The 24,999-nt window shown below is 49.6% G+C and overlaps 10 protein-coding genes across 10 annotated transcripts; 5 read left to right on the top strand and 5 right to left on the bottom strand.

The window, feature by feature from the left end:
* Positions 1-160: 160 nt before the first annotated feature.
* Positions 161-1,462, bottom strand: FOBCDRAFT_236081 (uncharacterized protein; the record flags this gene model as incomplete). The annotated part of the gene is made up of 3 exons (XM_054703025.1): positions 161-621; positions 718-1,304; positions 1,431-1,462. 3 exons carry the CDS (start codon positions 1,460-1,462, stop codon positions 161-163), a joined length of 1,080 nt encoding a protein of 359 aa, XP_054559000.1.
* Positions 1,463-2,178: 716 nt separating this feature from the next.
* Positions 2,179-3,831, top strand: FOBCDRAFT_125399 (serine/threonine kinase 16; the record flags this gene model as incomplete). The annotated part of the gene is made up of 2 exons (XM_054703024.2): positions 2,179-3,531; positions 3,589-3,831. The coding sequence occupies 2 exons, from the start codon at positions 2,179-2,181 to the stop codon at positions 3,829-3,831; spliced, it is 1,596 nt and encodes a 531-aa protein (XP_054558999.2).
* Positions 3,832-4,327: 496 nt separating this feature from the next.
* FOBCDRAFT_153540 (general substrate transporter) lies at positions 4,328-6,117 on the bottom strand (the record flags this gene model as incomplete). The annotated part of the gene is made up of 5 exons (XM_054703023.2): positions 5,616-6,117; positions 5,460-5,563; positions 5,324-5,412; positions 4,872-5,274; positions 4,328-4,816 (listed from the first exon to the last, which is right to left on the bottom strand). Coding segments are annotated over exons 1-5 (1,542 nt in total), but the record flags the coding sequence as incomplete, so codon positions are not given.
* A 636-nt stretch (positions 6,118-6,753) lies between these two features.
* Positions 6,754-7,812, bottom strand: FOBCDRAFT_124757 (uncharacterized protein; the record flags this gene model as incomplete). The annotated part of the gene is made up of 1 exon (XM_054703022.1): positions 6,754-7,812. One exon carries the CDS (start codon positions 7,810-7,812, stop codon positions 6,754-6,756), a length of 1,059 nt encoding a protein of 352 aa, XP_054558997.1.
* A 448-nt stretch (positions 7,813-8,260) lies between these two features.
* Positions 8,261-9,189, top strand: FOBCDRAFT_213571 (PLC-like phosphodiesterase). The gene has a single exon (XM_054703021.2). The coding sequence runs from the start codon at positions 8,282-8,284 to the stop codon at positions 9,086-9,088; it is 807 nt and encodes a 268-aa protein (XP_054558996.1). The 5' UTR covers positions 8,261-8,281; the 3' UTR covers positions 9,089-9,189.
* Positions 9,190-9,604: 415 nt separating this feature from the next.
* FOBCDRAFT_256351 (uncharacterized protein) lies at positions 9,605-11,505 on the top strand (the record flags this gene model as incomplete). The annotated part of the gene is made up of 1 exon (XM_054703020.2): positions 9,605-11,505. The coding sequence occupies exon 1, from the start codon at positions 9,700-9,702 to the stop codon at positions 11,503-11,505; it is 1,806 nt and encodes a 601-aa protein (XP_054558995.1). The 5' UTR covers positions 9,605-9,699.
* A 2,069-nt stretch (positions 11,506-13,574) lies between these two features.
* On the top strand, positions 13,575-13,901 carry FOBCDRAFT_195862 (uncharacterized protein; the record flags this gene model as incomplete). The annotated part of the gene is made up of 1 exon (XM_059608825.1): positions 13,575-13,901. One exon carries the CDS (start codon positions 13,575-13,577, stop codon positions 13,899-13,901), a length of 327 nt encoding a protein of 108 aa, XP_059466641.1.
* A 1,228-nt stretch (positions 13,902-15,129) lies between these two features.
* On the bottom strand, positions 15,130-16,849 carry FOBCDRAFT_124266 (general substrate transporter; the record flags this gene model as incomplete). The annotated part of the gene is made up of 3 exons (XM_059607779.1): positions 15,130-15,833; positions 15,913-16,499; positions 16,548-16,849. 3 exons carry the CDS (start codon positions 16,847-16,849, stop codon positions 15,130-15,132), a joined length of 1,593 nt encoding a protein of 530 aa, XP_059463962.1.
* A 1,792-nt stretch (positions 16,850-18,641) lies between these two features.
* Positions 18,642-22,170, bottom strand: FOBCDRAFT_175184 (uncharacterized protein). Its single transcript, XM_031194862.3, has 5 exons — positions 19,862-22,170; positions 19,708-19,811; positions 19,582-19,658; positions 19,329-19,532; positions 18,642-19,249 (listed from the first exon to the last, which is right to left on the bottom strand). The coding sequence occupies exons 1-5, from the start codon at positions 22,036-22,038 to the stop codon at positions 18,776-18,778; spliced, it is 3,036 nt and encodes a 1,011-aa protein (XP_031029600.2). The 5' UTR covers positions 22,039-22,170; the 3' UTR covers positions 18,642-18,775.
* Positions 22,171-22,526: 356 nt separating this feature from the next.
* Positions 22,527-24,870, top strand: FOBCDRAFT_256349 (permease for cytosine/purines, uracil, thiamine, allantoin-domain-containing protein). Its single transcript, XM_054703019.2, has 7 exons — positions 22,527-22,719; positions 22,778-22,844; positions 22,943-23,101; positions 23,161-23,244; positions 23,296-23,691; positions 23,788-24,275; positions 24,333-24,870. The coding sequence occupies exons 1-7, from the start codon at positions 22,663-22,665 to the stop codon at positions 24,657-24,659; spliced, it is 1,578 nt and encodes a 525-aa protein (XP_054558994.1). The 5' UTR covers positions 22,527-22,662; the 3' UTR covers positions 24,660-24,870.
* Positions 24,871-24,999: the final 129 nt, after the last annotated feature.

Genomic DNA, 24,999 nt, shown 5'->3' with positions numbered 1-24,999 from the left:
GATAACTCAGCCTCGTGAGATGTAAAAAGGTTGGTCTACATGTAATCGGGGAGGGTCTTTTTCCTTCTTATTTTATCTACTACGGACCATTCAACGGTGACTGAGCCTGAGCTTTGACCTAAATACAAAAGAGAACCACAGGTACTCAGTAGATTGTAGTCTACAAGGATGATTTCAACGGGGTTTCCTCCAACCCCATCTTGGCAACCTCCTGAGCCACGCCCCAGCAGAGTTCGTATCCCGCTCCACCAGCTCCATAAGCATGAATGAGCTTGACTACACGGCGGTGGTTGCTTTCACCGCTTCGCGAAGCTGAAAGATGAAGAGACTCGGAAGACAATCGCAGCCCTCCTTTTCGCTCGGGTCTTCTTCCAACAATGTCTCTAATGACATCAAATTTCGAGTTTCCTTTCAAGATAGCGGGGTAAATCTTGGCCGCTTGGGTTAAGAGATGGTTTCTTGTCTCCAGTGATGCTCTTGCGGACCAGTTGTTGGGTTCCTTCGTGCCTCCGATGATGGTGCCGCCTTCAAGCGGTCGAGGAATGATGAAGGTCCATGAACCGTCTTTGTTCTGCTGTGTGATGGTTCTGTCGCAGGCGTTGCTAACAAGGCAAGTTTGGCCTACATTGATGAATCAGTAACTGCTGGAAGTCAAGACAGGATCAGGGTTACAAAGGTTGACGGCCAGGTGGAATGACGGAACAGCTTAATACTGACCTCTAACAGGGAACACATCAGGATCCCCGAAGCCCACTCCTGAGCAGTTCACGACCACCTGGACGTTTGGCGCAAGGCTTGCGGCCTCAGCTAGGCTAGTGAGCTTCAAACGCATCGTATTTCCACCACGGAGAATAAAGCGGCGGAGCAGAAAGATACAATACACGGGCGGGTTCAGGCACCATGCCTGGTACTTGCTTCCGAACTTGATGTTGGGCTGTAGTTCATGCTCTTGGAGTAGCTGAAACCCCTCGGTTTCGGCGTAGCCACCCTGTAACTTTAGGTACTCTTCAGAAGGGTCTTCCAGATAATCGAAGGCATCCAAGAACTCGATTCCTGCCTCGGGGTAGGTCTTGGACTGTGCGCGGAAAACGTCCCAGGTGACTTGCTCGAGCTTTCGATCGCGGACTTGGCGAGGTGTCGTACAGGGGGCAATTCGAGAGTGAGCTCCTGCCCAAGGAGAGGCATAATTGATACATTCGTCGCCCGGAAACTCCGTGGCAACGATGGTGATGGATCCACGGGGTTTGCTTGCCGCCAACGTTTCCTGAAGTTCTAAGGCCGCCGTGATACCTAGGATTCCCGCTCTACAGCGTCGGCTTAATTAGTCATAGTTCATTGCAGATGGAACAACAGGTCGATAGATGACAGCAGGGAGGTCAATAGCAAGTGAATGTGTAGGTTTAGGGTGAGGTTGAGGCTTATCTCCTTACCCTACAACGACAATCTGACAGGAGTGGTCCATGTTGACAAGCTAGTAGCAAAAAATTCCCTCAGTTTCCGAGGCACTAAGTGAATCTTGGAAACGGCGGCTGATAAAAGGTTTCTTGGTAATTGTAGCTGGAGGGCTGGGTTGTATTATAGTATAGGTACCGAAAGATACGAACCCACTTCTGCCTTGGCCCTGATGCTACCCGAGTCGTGCAGCAACTCACCGGCACTTTCACGTATGTAAAAGAATGCCCAAGTTTGGCCTAGGGACTGACTGAAGATAAAGTACATGTTAGATGCAGAACGTGGGGAAGATTTGATCCCTTCAAGGTGTTAAATGACTATTGGCCGCTCGGATTCTTCCGAAAACGCCATTGAATTCTTGGCTGGGCGAGGAGAGGAACAATGCCCTGGGACCTCGCGGGACTAGACTAGTCACGGCTGAACCTCGTCCCGACCCCACTGCCAATCTTCGTTATCATGATGCATCCATCCCAATAAGTCACCAAACTGACAGATCCATGTATAAGAAGGAACAGGTTTTTCTTACCTATTCTGGCTTCAGATCCTGCCCACAGTCCTTTTTCATCTTGCCTCAAAATCCACAGCAACATGCTTACTTCTCCCCACGCTCAGACAAACCCACCTAGCTCTCATGTCATGAGCAGCGAAGGGACTCAAAACCCTACCGACAAAAAGATCCAGACAGCACCTGCTTCTTCTGCAGATATCCATGCCGGGAGCACCATAATGTTCCCTCCTGGCACCGTTCGCCTGGAGGACCCAGATGCTGTTGCAAGTCGCGAGGGCATTATCCTCCAACCGCGACCGACTGAAGACCCGAATGACCCGTTGAACTGGCCAAACTGGCGCAAATATATAAATTTTGGGCTCGTCAGCTTCTATGTCCTCATGGTTTCCGAGTTTATCAACTCTGCTGGTCCGACCTGGGGTCCCATGCAGAAGGAGCTCGGGTTCAGCGATGAGGCCCTAACTGCGAGCTATGCCATCGGGTGCGCATGTCTCGCCATTGGCGCTGTCATGCTTGTTCCCTTTGCTCTCAAATTCGGTCGCCGACCCCTCTACCTTTTCAGCTCCTTGGTTCAGATTGGCGTGGGCATCTGGTCAGCGAAGATTCAGAATGTTCCTGACCTCCTGCTTGTCAATGCCATCAACAATATCTTCGGGGCGTTAGCCGAGGTCATCGTGCAAATGACAATCGCAGACGTCTTCTTCATTCATCAGCGTGGTACCTTGAACAGCATCTACATCTGGTTCTGGCAAATATCTGTCTCCCTTGGCCCATTCATCGCTGGCTATATCACTACAGGTCAAGGGTGGAGATGGGTCTGGTGGTGGAATGCTATCCTTTTTGGTGCTTTCTTTATCCTTGTTTGTTTCTGTTACGAAGAAACGAAATACTGCACTGAGGGTTCACTCGCACCCGCCCAGCCAGATGTTGAAGATGATTCAAAATCAGCAGCAGATAGACCCTGGCCAGCCTCGGTCGCTGTCGAGGAGGGTTCACAACATAACCCATATGCTGTCAGGGTCAACTACAACATTCCCAAAAAGACGTACTGGCAGCGACTGGCGCTTACAACTACCTCCTCATCTTCTGGTGGCCTCAGAACCCTTCTTAGCCATATGTATCAGCCTATAATTCTTCTCACCACTGTTCCAGCCGTTGCCTATACCGCACTTGCTTACGGCATCTTGGTTGCCACGTCAGATGTTATGTCGACAACACTCTCGCTCTACATGACCAAGCCACCATATACTTTTGCGCCCAATGAAATTGGCCTCATGAATTTATCCAAGTTAGTTGGCAGTACAATCGGCACTCTGATTGTCGGCCCTGTCAGTGATACTTTGATTCTATGGCTTGCCCGTCGGAATGACGGCATCTACGAACCGGAAACGAGATTGTGGAGTCTTGTCCCTTTTCTTCCTTTTATCCCTGCCGGGGCGTTGCTATTTGGACTCGGTCTACAGAATGGCCTGCCATGGCCTATTATTGCTGTTGCTTTGGCATTCTTCAAGCTTGGAATGGCCCCAGTGAATAGTATTACTATCACCTACCTTACCGATTCCTACCAGGATGTAAGTCTACCACTAATCTTTGGCCCTTTTTGAACATGTCGAGACTAAGAGAAGTAGGTCATTGGTGATGCATTAGTTGGCGTCACCATCGTCCGCAATGCCTTTAGCACAGCCTTCATTTTCGCTCTCGATCCATGGATTCATTCTGTGGGTATTCAATGGGTCCTTATAACGATCGTTCTCATCACTACTGTAATTCTCTCCTTGACCGGTGTGTTGATTAAGTATGGTAAGCCATTTCGCGCACACACTGCTGAGAGATACCAGCGTTTCGCTCTCCTTCAGTACAAGGAGAGATAAGCCGCTTCTAGAACGTTAGCATGGAAGCAGCATCAGGGAGCCATGGGCTGGCGCACGTTTTCAAGGTTTTGGCAACTGCTAGTCTTCTCTTGTTTGGTCGGTATGGTGCTTGGTTAGGGTTATGTCAAGGGTGGAAGCCTCGGTATGATCAGATTGAACCTTCTTCTAGTGACTCAATCCATTCATTCGTTGACGTTCTATGAAACTCGGGAAGACGCTTCTCAATCAAGTTAAGACAAGTCTGTCGTCTTACGAACCCTCTATTTGTGCTCCAGCATGTGCCATGAGTTTGACAATGGGCTGTTAAGCTTCAATCTGGCTGAGAGGAAGTAATAGACATGTCGGCGCATCAGGATCTCAGCCCTATTGCAGCAACCAGCCTGATTCTAGATCAACTGGTCGAGATACCTCTGGAGGGACTAATATGAGAATTATATTGAGTATCTAGCTTCTTCTTGTATTATAGTTATTTACTTTCTTCTATATTTGTAAATGAAACCTCAGCTTCCTTAAACCGTCGAGTATGAACCTTTTGCTCAAACAGAATGTCCATCTCAGCAGTAGTCCTGCCCTTAGATTCGGGGACCATGAAGAAGGTAAACACAAACCCGATGATAGAAGCTCCAGCCCAGAAGAAACCAGCAAGAGCACCCCAGTTCCATGCAGTAGGGTTTAGCATATAGGGAGTCATAACGCCGGCGAGAATATTGATGGCTGAGTAGAAGTTCCGCGCAATGACAACTGACTTGCTCCGGAGCAGCGAAGAAGGAATTTCAGATACCAGCACGAAGGTCACTGGTAAGACCAAGAGATTGGCCACGAATCCATCAACTGCGATAAGAGATCCGATGGCCCAGGCCATTGCTGAAGATGACGAGATGTGTAGCTTGACCCCCATACCGCCGATGGCAGTAAAGATAGCAATTGTCAAGGCGCCGCCCCAGAGATACATTGTTCTCCTGCCTGTGTAGGTCATCACAATCCACTATTTATTCGTGTTAGATCACACTTAAGATACCGAAGTCGAGAATAATACTTACCGCGCCGAGGACTCCAAGAACTGAGAGCACCAATGCAACGATTGTCATATTGAATGACTGATCGGTGGGTAGGCCAGCCTGAAGAAAGAAATATGTCATATAACCTCGAAATTGAGAGCCGGTCAGCAGCTGCATAAGATAAACTCCGATGACGATGATTGTTCGACGGAGATTGGTCCCTTTAAAACAGGCAAGATAACTCGTTCCAGATTCAACCTGTCGCTCGTGCTCTGTGGTGTAAACCATCAACGAGATGAGTTTCTGAGTATCAATATCGAGTTCCTCAGAGGTCAATCTGGAAACAGCAGCCTGGGCATCTTCGAGACGGCCCTGGCGTACCAGCCACCAAGGTGACTCTGGTGCTGCATAGACACCACCAATGATCAGGATCGGCCAGAACCACCTATATGTTTGTTAGATTATGCCGTGGAGGCATATGGAGGGAGCGTTACTGGAGAGCAAAAGGGACTCGGTATGTCCATGGGCTAGGAAGAGTCAGGGTACCACGGAAGACAACCGCATTGAGAAGTTGACCAAGAGCCTGAACACGTTAGCTTCCCAGCATACTTTCAAGCATTGTTTTCTCACCCAAGTCAGTGAATAGCAACTAGTCAAGTAAGGTCGAAGTGCGTTAGGCATGATCTCGGTAACATAAACGGTAGTTACAGTTTGGAATATGCCGAGGGGAATGGCTGCGCACTGTTAAACCCATAACTTGAAGCATGCACATAGCTAGATGCTTACCGAAAAGAAAAATAGTAACAGCCAAGACCGCGAGGCTGGGGGCAAAGAAAAAGCCGAAGATGATGGGCGGCATTGAGGTCAGAGTAGTCATCATGGTGATCCGAAAGCCAAATCTCTCAGTAGCCCATCCGCCTAAAAACATGCCTATGATATTGGTGACACCCATAATGGAGCCTAGTCCGCTCTGCCAAGGCGCAGAGATCTGATAGGACCCGTCAGGTAGTTGCTCACCATACGCTTCCCGGAAAGCGGGCACCGCATAGAGCGAACCGAGGATTTTCGTGTCAAAGCCTTCCATGACAAGCGTGAGAGACACAAAGGCGCCGTAGAAAACAGCCTTGGAATATAATTTCATAGCGCGGCTGGGAGTCAGTGAATGTTCCCAGAGCATGGCGGCTTCCGCATCTGCCACGAGGCTGGCCTCCATGGTCTGTGACTTGACGGGGAACTTGTCCATAGTGTTCAGGACTCGGAGGCTGATGTTTGCGTGTGAAGAGATTGGGTTATTCTTTGTCTGCTGGAGGATTGGTATCTAGACTCAAAGATAGCACGCCCAGTCTTATAGCAAGCAGTCGTTAGCTGAGACCTAACTTGGAAGAAGCTAAATAAGGCGATTGACAGGCGAGAAGCAACTCATGGGCCATTGCTCGTTGCAATATGCACCACGAGCGCAAATCCGGGGAAGTGTATGGATGTGCCACTCATGAGAAGGCTATTCCAGGATCCACTACAAGCGAAGGAGAGCCGAACTTTGACAGGCTACCCCACTATAGACGAGCTTTTAGGCTCTTGTAGGTAGAAATCATCTCCACTCTAAGCGAGGATAATCCGCTATAGGCGAGCCACTTGGATTGAGCGCCAATGACGCTGGAACAGGGTAGGGTGGTATCAGTGTGTACTGTGTAGCCTCTCTCTGCACGACAAGGTGATTCACTATAGGTACAGAGTAATCTTGTGTTTGCAATTGGCAACGAGTTGGGCAATGCTGCTCGCAATTGATTTCCAGAGGGAGGTATGGGCAACAACATAAGACTTTCGTATCTAGGCGAAGTTACGAGAAAGCGATGATGATCACAAGGTGAGACGTTTTGATTGAGCCACGACAAGTTCCTCTATATCCGCGGAATCTGTGGATATCTTAGTATCCTTCAATTATTCTGTTCATGGCAGCCAAGAGGGCGTCATGCATTTCTCCTCGAGCAACCACCAATCCCCTGTTCCGGTTCAAATCCCTTCCCGCTCCAAAGTCCATCGCCTTTCCATCCAAATCCGTCACTTTGCCTCCGAGCTCAGTAAAGATGAGTTGGGCGCCCGCGTGATCCCATATGTACATCTTGGATGCTGAACTCGCCGGGACCCAAAACTGCGCATTTCCACCACCGACTATCAGGGCCGCATAGCGTACATGCGAGGACCACACTTCAATGTTGGGGAATTTTGCCTTGAACTCGTCCGCCAGCTCAGCGATTACATCGTGACGGCTGACGTCACTGAGAGCGCAGTCAACGATGTGTAGGTTGTTGTTGTTGTTGCTGCTGTGTGTTTTCATGATACTCAGTGGAAAGGCGTCTTTAAGGCCGCTTGGTGTCATGGTCCGGGCCATGGAGCCTTGGCCTCGGACGGCAGTCAGCATGATGCCCATCCCACTCTTATCAATGTTTTCCTCCGAGATCTGGGTCATACCAGCGCTGATATTGGGATATCCTAAAACGCCAATGACCTCTCTCCCTTGCTCGATAAGAGACAATGCAACGGCGTATTGCTGACCTCTCAGGAATGTGGCGGTCCCATCAACAGGATCCATGACCCAGAACCGTCCCTCGTCTCCTCCTGTGCCGCGTCCGCCGAGGTCAATCAGGCTCAGCATCTCCGCAACAGAGGATGGCTTAGGCAACGGAATACCAGTGTTCGGATCTATCGTGTCTGCTACTGAGGACACCAGCTCAAATACCTTACTGCAGAGTGCTTCATCGGCCCGCAAGGCAGCGGAGTCCTCTTCTCCCAAGAACTTGTCAGATGGGAAGGCATCACGAAGTGCTATAATAAGTAATGCCTGAGCTGCAAAGTCGGCAATCGTCACTGGAGATTCATCGTCTTTGGAGATCTCATGGACTCGAGATTGAACCGATTTGGTAAGGATCGAGGCTCGCAGAACGGCCAGTTGCGCGATATGCAGCTCACGAGCGAACGGAGTCATGGTGAAAGGGAGGAATAGGTGACCAAGATGCCTCGTTATCGGATTCAAGAGGAAAATGGTATGACTCGATCGAGGTATAGAGTTATAGTGCCCGTGATGCCTAAATCAATCTAGAATCATTCTGTTTAGTCTCGGGTCATTAGGTACTCAACCTGAGGCGAATACTTATACAACAGCGGTTCAACTCCTATCAAGACAAAATACCGCATAGTTATTGACTTCTGCTGCAGATTATTATTTCTCGATTTGTCACTTTGGAACCCAAATCCCCCCAGAACGTTTTCATCCTCCTTCGTGTCAGTCTCGGCAAAGGTGGGTCTGTGGTAAGATAAAAGGGCGCTTAGAGATAAGCTGGCCTCGGTTATAGATAAGCACTCTTGGGATCAACATCCGACATACCTTGTGTTGTCTTATAACACCACTTCTCGTCACTTGGTTGAGGCCAAGGCAAAGCGATACTCACAGCAATATGGAAAATCCCCTACGAATGACGGCCGAGACGACCCGGGTCGCAGGGCATCGAGGTTACAGTTCTGCCGCCCCAGAGAACACTCTGAGCGCATTCCGGAAGGCTCGCGAGGTCGGTGGCAGAGGAGTCACCTGTGAAACTGACCTCGCTCTGACTCGGGACGGACAATTGATCCTGATTCATGACGAAACTGTCGACCGCACAACAAACGGTCGTGGCCTTGTGCGAAATATGGACTACGCGGACATCGCCAAACTTGACGCTGGTCTGTGGTTTGACAAGTCGTTTGAGAAAGAACGAGTCCCTCTGCTGAGAGATGCTCTGTTACTCGCCCGTGAGCTCGAAATCATCTACCAACTTGAGCTCAAGATCTATGACCGAAATGACGTGTTATTCCCAAAGCTGAGCGCACTTATCAACGAATTGCAATGCGCCGATCTTTTGCAATTCTCATCGTTTGACTTTGCTCAACTGAGGGCTGCTAAACAGGCCATCCCCGAAGTTCCCACAGTCGCCATCTCTCATTCACGACTTATCAACCCTGCCGCTGTGGCACGAGAAGCACAAGTGGACGCCGTCAACCTCGAGATCCAGCATTTCCCGAGCGGCGAGGCTCATCAACTTCACAAGGAAGGCTTTGCTGTCTTCCTGCATGTGCCAGCCCCTGAGAGGCTTGCAAACTTGAAGTCGTACGGGGTGGATGTGGAGGCCCAGGTTGTTGGATGGGTCCGTGAAGGACTATTAGACCAGCTCATTAGTGACGATGTGGCTCAGGTGGTTCGGATCTTGGAACAGGCTCGTCAGTGATACGATGCTCTTTATCGCCGCTACGGCTGACCTCTGCGAGGCCACTTCACCCTCCCATACTGATACGATTTTAGCTATAATGAACCTAGATGTAAATTTCAAGCCGTACATCAGTCTGTACAAGATATAGATGGTCAACGTCAAGTATTGCATCCACAAGACAAAAGCTATGATCTTTCATTTCTGTCTCATTGTCCTATAATAACCTGATCTGAATATACAGATAGATGCTCGCCAAGTCAGACCTGGTATTACTGACAGGTTGAGAGTCCTAAAGTCGCATTAGAATCTATAGAGGTGTAAGAGTACGTCTGGGGACCCTAGCCCAACCCGAACCCCGGATAGGAAAATTGGCTGAGTATGGGGGAGCATGGGGAACGCCCCGCTCGTTCGTATAGCGGCTAAGCCAATTAGGGATAGGAATGGAATGGAATAGGAATTGTCCGAATTGACCAACCTTGATTAGTAGACTTCACTTTTGTTTCGCCCTACTCACCTCTAGCTTTCACTTCACCGAGCGACGCTCTTCTTCGGCGATACATCCCAGAACCACCCTCAAAAGTACGCGGTCAACATCCACCATCTCTGCACCCTCTACAGTTCCCTTGACAATGTCGTCCCTTCATGCCGATGGAGAGAGAACAACCAGCCCTCAAGACCAACAGGCATCATTGTCCACGGGGCCTCGATACAAAGGTCGTGTGCGAACTGGGTGCCTTGTCTGCAGAGCTCGAAAGATAAAATGCGACGAGCAGCGACCTAAGTGCCAGAAGTGCATCCGGGGTAGCAGGACATGCGTCTACAGGATTGCGAACAGATGGGAGCCGCTTCAAATGCCTGTGGTATCAAATCAAGATTTTGGTGTATTCCAACAGCAACAAGAACCTGTCAGTGCGGATACAATTTCCGCTGGTGAAACGATAGCAACTGGCATTGAGAACTATCATGTTCTTGGGCAGCAGATCCTGCCGGAGAGCGCCATACACTCGAGCCTACCAAGCATATTGACCGTTTCAAATGATGTCGGCCCGACATGCCAAACTACTCGTTCGCCTATTAATATCCAAAAGTCATCTTCCGACCACAGCACCGGTTCTCTCTCCCAAAAGTTACCTAGTACTGAGTCCTCTCCGAGCAGCTTACAAGAAGCTTCTCAGCTTATCTTACTGAGCACCACCATTGATTGGCTAGCAGCTTTTGAAGTGGCTATACCCTCGTCATTTTGCTATTTCATAGAACAGGTGGATTGCCCTTTCCTTTCGCCATTCGACTTTTTGAATTGGAACCGTGTCAAGACACATATCGCACGTCTGGGTCTTCAATATGTCCCAGTATCAAAGGCTCTTCTTGCCATTCAGGCAGTTTATAGAGCCCAGGTAGATCGCCTGTCGATGGTTCACGCCAGGTCAGAATATCAAGCTGCAGTGGACAATTTCGAATCTATATCGAGCGACCAGGGTGTTGATTTTGATGTCATTCTGATCGTTGCATTCCTCCTCTGCTTGTGTATGACAACCCTACCGAATGAGGACAGCTCGTTCGGTGTATTAGATGGAACTTTTACCGAAAGACTGCATGCTTGGTTACAAGGCGGCCACCGAGAGCCTATCTCCTTAAGGATCTGTGCTTGGTTGCAGCTTTTAAACACGGCCACGAAGCGATCGGGAAGTGTCGGCCTATTATCAGAGTATATTGCCAATCTCCTGTATGACCATATAAACGACGTTCCCAGCCTTTCTCTACTTGACGACAATACACCCCCAGAACATTCTTTGTTCGACGCTGTCTCTACGCCTATATTCTCCTTTCATCTCAAGGTTCAAAGAATTTCGAATCGAGTCGCAAACATCACGCATTATCGCAGGTCACGCACTACACCTGAGGATCAAGCGGAGGTGACTGAGCTCGTTGACGTTTTGAAAACCGACCTTGCTTTTCTGTGGGAGAATCGGCCAGCTCCTCTGCGACTACCGCCCGATAAACTTCGAGAACACTTCTCTTCTCAGATATCCGACCCGCTCATCGCGCTCGCTGGAGTATGTAGTGCAGCATTTCATACCGAGAATATTGTAATTGGACGCATACTGGGAGACCAACCTTTTCCGTGCCCAGAAACCAGGCCAGACCGTGAGGGTATTCGCGATATCATCGATGGAAAATGGAATGCCTCACTATGCGGAGCACTTAATCCAGGATATCTTCGCCCACTATTTGTTTATGCACTTGAGAGTGTCGAAGAGCCACAGACGCTGTGGGCCGCTGACTGCTTGAGACGAATTTCACATCCTATTAGTCGGTCTAGCTTTCTTGCGTCTTTTATTGAGGCTCACGGGAAAGCACAGAGAGCTCAAGCAAGAAGGGTCACTATGAAGTACTTTTGCTATCAGACTTTTAGTGTACCACTACCATATATTTAGTTTTCAGTAATGGATATATGATCCTTAAGCCTTATATTTAGTATATCAAAGTATCAGTTTAGTCAACCTCCTCATAACTACGTCGCACCCTCTCTAGCGCTCGTGCAACCACTCTGAGAATCAGGCTCGGGCCGGCAGTTGAAGCTGCGATCGCGAATATTCCCGCTCGGTGATTCAATTCATGTGGATACAACCAGCTCAATATAAGAAGTGCCAGCCCAGCTGTTCACGTTTCCAGTCCATACCACGATGAAAGAATCTCCCGCGATAGCTCCCACACTGAATATTGAGCTCTAACTGGGAGCAATGTGAAATCCGCCACCAGTGCATCCAACGAAGCAAGTGACGAGTCCATATCGATCCCAAATACCATCACGTAGGTCTCCCGTGACTCCGGAAAGTTGCTCCCAAGTCCGGCCCAGAAAAAGCCGACGGGGAGTATAACTTCAAGTGGTGAGACGGGCGATATGCAAGCTGGGATCAAACGACCCAATCTCCAGATCCGGGGCCTGAAGATGATACACCAACAGGAGTGAGAACAGCTTGGAGATGTACGGGAAGAAGACTATGGGTTCAAAAGCTGGTGCACGCGTGAACTCAAAGCACCCAGGATGCCCTTTACACGTAGTCATCACGTCTATCTGGGTGACAAGGTTGCTCAAGATTTCCCAGATGAGCTGGATCAAGTTGATATTCTTCTCTATACACGGGAAGCTGAGAGGCAGGCTATTCAACCCTGGAGACTTGCTCATCCTGGACAAGCGTACCAGGCTCCGCCGTGAAAGAGTGGTCAGCCGAGCACTTCAATGCTTAACCGCATGCCATGGGCCGAGTTCCAAGACTCCCTTGATTTGACGGATTTGACGGACCATACCAATAGGTTTGCGATAGATATGTTGGTTGTGGAGCCCAATGTCAAAGCTTTTACACATCCCAGCCTTCGGTATCGCAGTAGAGGAGAAGCTACAAGATACGAGTTCGGCAACAGGGCCAATACTACTAGCGCTGCTGCAAACCCTCCCTCGGCAGCGGCAAACATACGAAAGCCCACTGGCAGAACTATGTCTCGCGGACAAGGACCACTACCCGGGCATATCCTCATCAGCTCTACTACAATCCTAAGAATTCTCAGCAACATATTCCAGGAGGAAATCTCAACCAACTTCGAGCCAGTCTTGATGCCGAGGCTATCTCGAGGGCTCATCTGGTAGACAGGTGAGATCCGAAAGTGAAGAGATGATCTTGAGAAGAATTTTATAAGGCTCAGATAGAAGCTGAAAAGATCAAAAAAGAGGAAGAAATAATAGAAGGAGATGATGAAGGAAAAGAAACAACAGAAGAAACTGTCGAGGCTAAAGCGGAGGTCGAGTTGTCCGCCAAACAGAAAGAACCAGAGGTTGCTGATGAGAAACTGGAGGGTCAAACCAAAAGACTTAAACCTCCAAAGCACCGTCGAGGATGACGTCAACAGTAGTCTCGCACCGAAAGAAGATGCCAAGAAACCTGAAGAAAGAAAGGACGATAAGGAAGGTGAAACAAAGAGGCGAGGCATTCAAGACACCCAGATTGCAGACGATGATGCTCTCATAAACATCCAGGAAGTACTAGGCGATCTTACCTGCCTTGCCGACTTAACTGATCATGATCTGGAAGATAAACTGGCGTACCTCGCGAGCGAAGAGTGCATAAAGGTGGTCTGGAGTGACATATAGCACCTCTTCAAGCCAGGGGACTCTGTGGTCATCAAGGATGAGAAGCAAACATACCGCGTCATCCAAGTCAAGTACGCAACGCATAGTATAAAGCCTCCAAGTGAAAGAAGCCTTTGGATGCCTGAAGCAAAGGCTAAGCTGAGCGACTCGCCCATCACTATCCAATATGTCTTCCTAGACTTTGATGGAGAACTAATTGGACCTGTTACACAGACGGTTGATATTGATCGATATGAAGCTAAAAGTAGTATTCATTCACTTCCCGTCGGGTCAATACTCGCGACTTGAAGGAGAGTTTTATTAAGGGGAGGCTCCATGTTCATCGAGGCATGCGACCCCTGACGCCGTGGCATTCCAATGCACTACTCCGGCCTTTCCCTAGAAGCACAAGAAGAAATAGACATTCAAGTCGTAATCGACTTCGAAGAAGCACTTGCCACCAACGACATCAGGGGCAAAACCAAGCCCTCGGGCTGGAGGATGGAAAAGCTCGTTCTCGAATGCTTCGTCGGCAGTATAAAGAGTGAGATGCAACTGTATCTCCACGACGTCCAGGCCAACTGGAAGCCTGGACTAAAATACATTGATCTCGGTGGTGACTCTGACACAGACTACATATCTGACTGTTCAGACAGCCGAGGCACTATTCGTAGTAGTCACCGTCGCCGGGCGCAGATGAATTGAACTTGTCTTCCACAGTGTCGTTCTAATGAAAATGTACGATGATGTTTTCGTGGGACATAATCGGAGTAGTGAATTTGTGCGTAGTCAGTTTTAGGAAGACGATTTGAATGAGGGAATGCCGTCTTGAGGCGAGATCATTGTAGGAGGCAATAGAGGAGAAGGATCATATTACTGACGATGATAGGTTGATTACTAGTTATGAGTTTTGGGGTTCATGAGGAGGAGTAGGAGGTGGGATGAGTTTCTTTTGGTTACCTGGTGAAAAAATGCTTGGTCTTACTTACCTCGGAGCCATGAAGGGACAGAACGCTTTCGACTTACTGGCCCTCCCACCTAGGCATCGAGAGATGGTGGAAAGTCTTATGACGTAGCACTTTTTGGAGAAGGCGTCTGCTTATTATGGGACGGATGAGGTTGATGTTGTTCGTGGTAAAGGTATGCCGTCCCAGTCCAGGGTCGTCGATAGCGACTGACATTGAGCGCAGGCAAGGGCTTAATTCTGCTTCTGCTTGGAGCACCTGGAGTAGAACAAATGACTACAACGGGTAAACTCATGAAACTGCTTAGAGATATAGAGAGCGTCGACTGACTTGGACAGAATGCGTTGCACGCTGGAACGGTCGTCAGATCCATAATGCCTGCCAAACCACTCTTGCCCTCGCTGAGTTTGAGTAGTCATGCCAGAGGAGTATAGAAAGAGACCTGCTTCTTTCCGTACAGTTTCTCCTGATGTAGCTGATTAAGCATCCTGTTCAGGAGTAGAGGAAATGTTACTCATAGATTGCTGGTTTTGGAGGACACAGGTGGGCCTTGTGATGGTCGTGTAAGGTACACAGATAAGAAATCCCAGAGTGCTTTAGTTACATGTATGACTCCATGTTATCCTAAGACTATTGTATGAGTAGTCAGTATGCTGCCTGAATTGTGTTTATGAGAGTGTTATTTTGAGTTGATAGACCTGATAGCTGATGCTTGCACACCTTACCTCGACACTTCATGTTGTATAGGTTGAATGGCCTGACGCTGACGCCATTGACGATGAAATACTCTGTGACTATCAGACGATCTTGTGGCCCTTCACATATAAAGTAAGAGCACTTCTGTTTTCATTATTGACATCCTATCAGATCCATATAATTATACTCCTATCCCACCATGGGTATACACCAAACACAGCTCCGGTTCGAACCTGCTCGCGTCATCAACCATTATCATTTTTCATCACCCTTTACTTCTCAGTCATCGCATGCTGAGCATCTTCCTCATGAGCAGCACCAAGCTTGGCCTCGACATCACCCTTCTCGGCCTTGGTAGTAAGATGAGTAGCGACATGAGTCTTCCAAGCTGGAGTACCGATGTACTTGATACCATTAGGATCCTCGAACATATCCGCAGTCTCTTCAAGTGTCTTTCCAGCTGTCTCGGGGAACATGAAGAAAACGTGGATGAACATGGCAACGTTGAAGACACCAAAGATGATGTAGCTCTTCCAGGTGATGTTCTCAAATGCAACAGGTGTGAAGAGTCCGAGGGCAGTGTTGAAAGCCCAGTTGGATGAGGTAGCGAAGGCGACACCCTTTCCTCGAAGACGAAGAGGGAAGAGCTCAGGGGGATATGTCCATGAGGCTGGACCCCATGTTGGTGCGTAAGAAGCGACGAAGAGATATGTGCAGGCGATAAGACCCTTTGCAGCACTTCCACCGACACTCATGGAGACTTGAGGAGAGTCACGCTCATCCTTGGGGATCTCAGTGCCGTGAGCAGCCAAGATACCGGCGTTGGCGAACATCCATGTGCACATGAGAGTAGCACCGATGAGGAATGTTGGGCGCCGTCCCCATTTATCCATCCAGAGAAGGGCGGGGATGGTCATCAAGACGTTGATGATGTACTGGATAGATGAAGCGAGAAGGTTTGCGTTGCCCTTGTATCCTGCCATCGAGAAGACGTAAGATATGTAGTACACTAAAATTGTTAGCATCAAATCTGTAAGGAGGTGAAGAAGACTTACTCATGACGTTCATGCCAGTAAGCTGAGACCAAATCTGAGTAAAGATGCCAATGACAGTCCTGTTGATCATGTTCGGCTTGAACAGATCAAGGTATGTTACATCAGCAATCGACGCTTCAAAAGCGCACATATCCTTGATATCCTGCAACTCCAGCGCTACAAACGGGTGATCAGGATCTCCATGCCCATGCACAAGGGTAAGTACACCATGACACTCGTCCCAACGATCCTTCCTCGCAAGCCAACGAGGAGACTCCGGCAGCAACATCATCATGAAGAAGAGGAACACGCCAGGAACCATCTGAAGACCCCAGGGCACACGGAATGCAGCGGTGGAGTAGTCGGAGGAGTGACGGCCGCCGATCATGGCGCACCCGTAGGAGATGTAGTACATTATCAGGATGCCCCATGTTATGGCCCATTGCTGCATGCCGATGAAGCGGCCGCGCTTGGAGGGGGGTGAGATCTCGGCGATGTAGACGGGGACTTGGGCGGATTCGATGCCGACTGCGAAGCCGTTTATGATGCGGCCGACAACGAGCATGCCGATGTTTTGAGAGGCGCAGGAGATGATAGACCCAATGATCCTACCGATGTTAGTATGTAACCTTTGTGCTACCATTTTGATGACTTACCAGATGATACAGCCAACCATGATAGAGTACTTCCTTCCAAGGCGATCACTGATAATGCCTGATACCAAAGCACCCAGCCACGAACCAGCAGCCATACTCGCCGTTATACCACCCTGATTGAGCGAGGTAGGTCCACTGCAATCCTCATCATCATCAAATGGCGGTCCTTTAGGTCCTTGGTTAAAGTAACATTTATAAGAGTTCTCGCCCAATTGAGCAGAGATAGAGGAAATGTCGAAACCGAAGAGTGCACCGCCTACGACGGAGACACCGGCGATCACGTAAATGTTGCCAATAGGCATATTGGTAGAAGTGTAGTCAATCCAGTCTGTAAGTGATTGAGCTGTAAGACGAACGATGCAACTGGGGCGGGATGCGTTTTATAGTTGTCATGCTCACTGGGGATGGTTACACTTGTTTGAGATGATGGCCTCGGGTTAATGTGTCCCGTTAATGTGGACGCTGAAGGATTCTGCTTTGTCCTAAGGTCGCATACATTTGAGCTCCTGATGCTGGAGATCCTTGCTGTTGGGAGCTTCTCCACTGGGCACGGGGATAACGTTCTGGGGTTGATGGAGGTGGGTAGAACATGGAATTGTTTGTGATATGACGTATTGCTAAATCCTTCGAATTTTTGGATGACAGTCAATTATTGTGCTATCACCAAACGATCCATTGATCATAGTCTCGATTTAAGTTTTCCAACTTCCTAAAGCTTCAGTTGCTGGAGTCCATCACACTCAGATACAATAGATACAGTCAAAGCCTAACTCTATCCCCATATTCTTCATCTCCATACGAAAAACCATCATCCCCAAAGATCACCACTTTTTCAGTGGATCTTCATCCGTGACGTTACATCTTTACCACCGAGTATTTGGCCGTTCTGTTCACTCTCTATTCGGCAACAACCTCGCGGAACATTAACTGGCTAGTGGTGTCATTGTCGATCATGTCACTTGAATCAAGAAAATATCCCGTAAGGCATGCATTTTAAACCCGTATATTACTTAAAACCGGTAAGCTCACAGCGCTTATTACTTAAAAATGCGGGCTGATCATTTCGGATCCGAGAAAGAAAATGGTGTGTTCCCCCGGATCTCCACTGTGGGAATAGGTCCGAATACAAAGGCGATAAGCGCTGCAATGAGACCCAAGAGTTTGGGGGAATGGACTGAGTGCTGGAGTCACATGTTCGGTGTGTTTTGACAGGCGAGGGTTCGTGATACCATGGGTCTTGTGATGGGATGAATCGAGAGATGCGAGAATGGCATTATTTCGATTCTGGCTAAATTGAACCTGATGCTTTTTGTTGCTCTTCTTTCATCCTGGTTATTGTCTTGTGCTTTTGGAAGAGTTTGATGGTCATGTGCATTTAGTGGGCTGGTCCAAACTGCTGGGAGCTGATCAACATCACATCACCAGCGTCTGTAATTGTCAGCAAGTCATTCAATAGTTCAATACAATCTTCGCTTTGTCGGTTGTTCTACAGCTCTGAATTGCAGAGACTCGAAATTCTTACGTTCTCTTGTCAATTGGCCTACCCTACCCTACCGAGATAAATCTGAGTCTCGACGACGGCTTAACCTACACCTGTCAGACGCGCTGCGACCGCGTCGCGTCTTCTTGAGTGAGACGTACCGTTCCCCTCCGCATTCTTGTATCATCATCCGTATTCTCAATTTAATGTTCTGTTATTATTGTCTCTGTGCACTTGGTTCAAATTCCTAGTGCGGAATGTCCTTCCAGCATCCGAAAGCCGCACCAACTTTACTTTGATGCTGGCGCACTGAATCATGCCCTGTAGCTGAGACACAAATTCTGTTACGAGGAGTGCCAGGCCGTCAATGATGAGCTATGGAGCAGGAGCTCGAGTACATCTATTACCAATAGAGGTATTCTAGCAATGTAGTCAATGATCCAAGACAATTTGCGCTTGGCGTGCCGTGCCGCATGACACGCACTGCCGGAGCTAGACACACATGCCGACGCTTCCTCTTTCGAGAATGGTCTTGACTGAGCCTCACCATCACAAACTGTCAACAAATCTCACTCACTTACACCTTATCTTAATCATAGATATCAACTTCGTCATTATAATCATAAGTGCTATCATTATTAGACTCATAAACGAGCACTCATCGCTCGTTCTAATGCATGCAATGCAATGCCTCAACGCCAAACTCCTCGAATGCTTCAAAAATGCTCGATCCCAATTCTCATGCTCGCTATGCCCCAAACTCATCAATCACACTCCTCCCCTCTACAAAGTCATTATCAACCCCCGTATACGGAATCTTCAACCCAAAGCCCTCAGGCCCACCAACCTTCATTCCCTTATCCGTCTTCCACAGCGGATGCGCCGGCAACGCAACAACGTTAACGCGCAATCCGTACCTCAAATCCTGAGATCCAATACCCTCACCGTCTTGACCGAGAATGGAGATTAGATCGGGCACTGTGCATACGACTTGTTGTGAAGCTTCTGAGCCGTCGGCGTCGCTGAGGGCTGCGTAGAGATATTCGTTCTGGAAGGGGATCACCATGTGGCGGTCGCTGGGGGCGTCTTGTTTGTGGGATTCGCGCTCGTCTTCGCTGAGGGGCGCGATCACGACGGAACCCATTGTGTAGCCGCCGCCGATGTAGCGACGGACATCGACGATCTTGCCGGTGAAGAGAAGTTTTCCAGCGCAGACGTCAAACTGACCAATTAGCGGGTACTCAATTATAGCAGCGCCCAATTGGATAGTAGCGATCAATTGGGCGGAGAGGAAAACTTACAATCGCGTCAACGTAGCTGGTCTTCTTGCGACGAGCATTGTGCACTGCGCGGCCGAGATACCACGCTTGAGATACGGTGTTGGGAACGCCGTGAGATTTGATGACGGAGCCGGGGAGGGGATTGGCGCAGACTGCGCAGCCGAGACCGAGTTCGATTACCGTTGTTCTGAGAAGACTCTCGAGACGGATTGGGTTATCGGTGCTCTGTTGCTGTTAGTGAATTGTGAAGAGATTGGTGGGTGGTCATGCTTACCATGACGACACTGGTGTTTCCACGAGCGTCGGAGAGAACGCAGGGTGTGAGGGAGTGGCCGTATACACTGAACGTAGCTATGAAGGTTAGATAGAGGGTCAACTGAATGAGTGTTAGGAAACGTACCGTGATACATGGTGGGATAAGCTCGGCCCATGGCATCGCCATCGACGACAGGGACGTCGAAATGAACAGCTGGCGGGAAAGCGCTCATACCATTTCCACCACCACTGTCTTTGTTAGTACTAATCTCCCAAACACAAGCGTGAACTTGACTTACATCTCGTCAATGTACATGCCATCAAAGGTCTTGTTTCCAACAACCTTGTTCACAGCATTGATGCCAGTCACTATCTCATTCCCGCCCGCGATACGCTCATTAATGACACTCGGACTCCCATACCACGAGCCAAAGCAAATCATAGCATCGTCTTTAAGCGCTTTCGGCGAAATAACCCTCAATCTCCCCTTGGGATTATTTCGTAGCGCATCCAAGCCCTTGAGGTACTCGTGATGTGTTGGTCCTCCGCCGCCTGTGCCGAGAACACCGCATCCTGTCGCGATCATCTCTAGATCAACTTCGGAAAGATACCACGTTCCGTTCTGAACATCAGGGCGATAGGCGTCGAGATCAACGTGGAGAGAGGGCTTGTACGTTGGTGTGAGAGCATCAGGAACGCTGACTTTCTCACCCTCGTCGTCCTCTGTCTCCTGCACGCTTATCACGGGCGGCGAAGGCGGCGGCGTGAGTTCCTCAGGAATAGCGAGATGTCCCACCGCACGAACCTGCAGTCTCATGGCGCCGTTGGACATGTACTGAAGCGGTGTCTTTGTGATCTCCACGATCTTGACGTCGTTCTTCGCTGCGCCTTTGGAGATGGCCATGTCGATTGCTTTCGCGCACGCAGCATCCACAATGGTCTTTTCGGAGCGTCCCTCGGGGATTTCCACGACGTCGATCTCGCCGGATACTTTGGCAATTGCTGCGCCGACGGCGTTGGCGGCGCCTTGGTGGATGGGTACAATGCACTCGTCGACGCCGGCGAGGTCTTCGGTTACGAGCAGGGCACCTCCGCCTACGAGGAGGACGTGCACGGGGGCGGAGGAAACTTTCATTTGCTCGACGACGCCCTCGAGCATTTTCTTGAGCTCTTTGCGGCCGCTTTCGATGATGTGCGCGGGTACGTCTTTGACGAGCTCGGGGTCCCCTAGTTTCGCTTTGCCCAGCGCGACGACGATATCACTCGCCGTTAATGTCTTGCCTCCAAAGACTCTGGCTTCTTGCTGGAGTAAATGTCCGACTGATCCAGGACCGACAGTGACGTTTTGTGTAGGAGGGTCGACTTGCACTTTGCTTCCGCCGCCGAGACCGATTGATACAACCTCTGGCATAGAGAACGCAGTGCGCACGCCGCCGACTTCTACGAAACCAGGTGCTTGTCGTGGAAAACCCGATGGAAGAAGTGCGCAGACATCAGTAGTCGTCCCACCGATATCCACAACCAAAACCTGCGGCTCCTCGTCATCCGCGACATTCTCACGCTTATGATCCAGTCCAGCGAGATACGCAGCACCAGTCATACTATTCGTGGGACCGCTCGCAAAAGTCTTGATGGGAAACTCAGCGGCTGTGTCTGCATCAATAAGCGTGCCGTCGTTCTGCGATAAAAAGAGAGGACACGTGAGTTGCAGCCGATGCATGGCGCGCTTGAAACCCTTCTTCACGCGGTGTCCTGTTCGCAGGATGGAGGCGTTGAGAATGGTGGCATTTTCTCGTTCTAGGAATCCTGTTGGGCCGATGTCGTGGGAGCATACGACCTGGAGGGATGGTGCTTCTTGGAGAAGAATTCGTCTGCATTCTTCTTCGTGTTTGCCGTCGTGGTCGAGGGGTGAGAACACGCCTACCAGAGCGATAACGTTGATTCCCTTTGCGACGACATCACGCGCAGTCTGTCTAATCTGCTCATGGTTCAACGGTTCAATTTCTCGTCCGTCAATCTCAAGGCCTCCATCGAGGTAATAAACTCCTCCGTCGAGAATACTCCTCAATCCAACAGGAAAATCCGAAAACGGCGGTAATTGTCTAGTAAACGGCCCGCACAGCCTCACGACAGCGACACGATCTAATCTTCGCGCATCAGCCTCCACGAGCGCATTGATAAAGTGTGTTGTGCCGATGGTAACGCTAAGAACACCGCTCTGATCAACGCCTGAATCGCGGAGGACTGCTCTTATGGCAGCCTCAATACCGCTGGTGATGTCTCGCGTGGTAGAGGCCTTGTGGGAGGCGAGGACGCCACGGCCAGGGGTTGATGTGGCAGCAGCTCGGATGTCGAGAATGGCCGCGTCCGTGTTGGTACCTCCGACGTCTACTCCAATTCGGTACAGGGACATGTTGGCGGTAGAGAAGTGTGCTGTTGGTTGGGAGGATGATACCCTGGAGGTGCCTGAAAGCATATTACGGTGGGGGCGGCGTAGAAGAGAGGTATCACCAGATCTTTATAAGTGAGAGGTCATCCATAGTGCGTAGTTCTACTGCATTTTATTTTTCAAGAGCTGACATTTTCATTAGTGAGTGGGAAAAATAACTCCTCTCCAATGTTTTCCTCGCTGAGACTGGATCATGCGAGAGGGGGGCGGCGAGAACGGATGGAGCGAGTTGGCCGACGCCAGAGAGAAAAGAGGAGACATTGAACAACTTCCCCGAACTGCACCGGAACCTCTTCTCCTTTCAGCATCGTATCTCCCTGAACTGCCGATCTCCCTATCATTGGACAATGTCTTGTGTCTCTTGGCCGACGCCTCAATCCGGGGTACGTATCTCTCCTCTGATCCCGAATTCCAGTCTGTGGCTCAACTGGACAATCACAAGATAAGGCTGAGGATTAAACTTTTTAGCAGATCGAACGCCAGTCACACCAATGAACTCCCCCCCCCCCCCCCCCCAGCGGACCCTTATAGTTTCTGCTTTCCCCTAAATCTTTCCCACAGTGACAGCAGCCCCCCTCAAGCTACTGTACACACTATCGATCCGGAGGCTTCGGGAAAATCTGAAGCTATTCGCATTTCATCTGTCCAACAATGGCCGTTGCGAATCTTCTCAAGCGCATTGAACTACCGCGTGGTTCGCGCTTCATCGTACGCAACTATTTAACCTCCTCAACACGCGTCACCCCCCTAATTTGCTACTCCGCAGAATGAAGATGTCAGACCTGTTGGGACTGAGCGACGAACATGGACGTTTCTAACGTTCCACAACTTCTGTACGGTTACTTTTCATTCGTTTGTGATTTTATTTTTTGCCGAGATGGGGAGAGTAATCACACTGCATAAGCGCATCTAACCAACGGGCATCTGACAGGGCTGTTGATCAACTGCAACATTGCGACGTATCTGACCGGCAGCGCGCTGATTCCCCTTGGCTTGACGTGGTGGCAGGCCATCATCGCCATCATCCTCGGAAACATCCTCGCGACTGCTGCGCTGATTCTTGCTTCGCTTGCTGGAGCTTATTACCACGGTACGTAAAACTCCACTCCCGAATCCTTCGTCGAGGATCAATTGGCTTACGGATTGCAGTGGGCTTCCCTGTCTTTAGTCGAGCGGTATGGGGAATCTGGGGATCGCAGTTCGTCATCTGGAACCGCATCTTTCTCTCCCTCGGTATGTCACCTCTCCTCCATTTGATGTCTGGGTTGTACTAACGTATCAAAGTCTGGTATGGCTTCCAGTCTTGGGTCGGCGGACAATGCACGTATCTCATGCTTCTGTCATGGGATCCCAACCTCGAGAAACACATCCCCAACACGATCCCCGCGTCGACCGGCATGACATCCGCGCAATTCGTCTCCTACTTCATCTTCTGCATCGTCACGCTCCCGTTCCTATGGATCAAACCGCACCGAATACAAAAGTTCTTCTACTTTGCTAGCTCTGTCACGCTCGTTTTCTTCCTGGTTCTTCTGATCTGGGCGCTGGCGACCATGGGATCGGATGGCTTTGGAGATACTCTTGCTGATAGTACACCTCTTCCGGTCACTGGGGGTCCGCAGAGTGTTACGTGGCTTACGATTTCGGGAATCATGTCGACGATTGGCGGTATTGCGGCGGGTATTCTTAACTAGAACGATTATGCGCGTCTGTCGAAGAAGCCTGGGGACGCTATTTGGGGCCAGACTGTTGCGTTTCCGCTTTACAGTATTGGAGCGTCTGTCATTGGCATTCTCGTCACTGCCGCTACGCAGAAGAGAATGGGCGAGGCTATCTGGAATCCCCCTACCCTCCTCGCCGCTCTCTTGGCCAAGGATCCAACCGCAGGTACCCGCGCTGCTATCTTCTTCGCCGGTCTCGCCCTATCCATTTCTCAGCTCGGCAGCAATCTTCCCGGCAACGCCCTCGCAGGCGGTATCGATCTTGCTTCCGTGTTCCCCAAGTACATCAACATTCGACGAGGTGCCTATCTCATGGCCCTTCTCAGCCCCATCGTCAACCCGTGGCGTCTCGTCAACACCGCTACGGTCTTCCTCACTGTGCTCTCAGGCTACAGTGTCTTCTTGGCGCCCATGACTGGTCTCATGGTGGCTCACTATAACCTGGTGGCGAAGGCCAAGGTCAATGTTGACGATCTTTTTGTGGGTAACAAGGATAGCATTTACTGGTACAACTTTGGTATCAATTGGCGTGCTTTTGTCGCGGTAAGTTCCACACTGTTTTTATTGCGCGGAAAACTCAACTGACTTAATCTTGTTTAGTGGATTGTTGGTGTCGCGCCTACAATGCCAGGCTTCATCGCTGCTGTTAATGTCAATGCTAAGGTCTCAGATGGCGCAAAGAACCTCTACCAGCTGAACTACCTCTTTGGGTTCGTTGTCAGTGCTGCTGTTTACTACGGACTTCACATTGTAGTCCCTGATAAGAGGTTTGACGCCTTCATCAAGGATGGCACAACTGCCAAGGAGGTCCAAGCTGTTTATGATGAACGCTGGGATATGACCTACTCCGAGAGTGAGCCTGGATCAACTGAAGAGCACTCTTTTCAGCGAAACAAGGGACCTAACTCCCTGACCACGTCTGTTTAGTTACGAGATTCATGTTGGCGATGTTTCTTTTCAAGATTGCAAGCCTGTTATCTGCTACTCTACCCATACTGAGACCTTTTTAATTATCATTTACCATATCAAACATAGCGGGGATTCTGGATAAAAATTCATCACTTTATCTTCTGATAGTAGCAACGTTACCTCGGTAGAACCTGATTGAGATCTTCAACCCCTCCACTTTGTTTAATTGTCGCATCTTGAAATCGCGTCATGACAGGCTAAAACGTGAACATGTTCTGAAGCTACGGCACTTGAACACGCTCTTCTTTTAGCTCCCGTGCCCTCTGTAATTTCACACTAATCTCATTTTCCGAGACAC

This window comes from Fusarium oxysporum, chromosome I, assembly GCF_013085055.1.
Source record: "Fusarium oxysporum Fo47 chromosome I, complete sequence".
Classification (NCBI taxonomy): domain Eukaryota; kingdom Fungi; phylum Ascomycota; class Sordariomycetes; order Hypocreales; family Nectriaceae; genus Fusarium; species Fusarium oxysporum.
The sequence above is the reverse complement of the archived record's forward strand: the minus strand, read 5'-3'. Positions and strand labels throughout refer to the sequence as shown.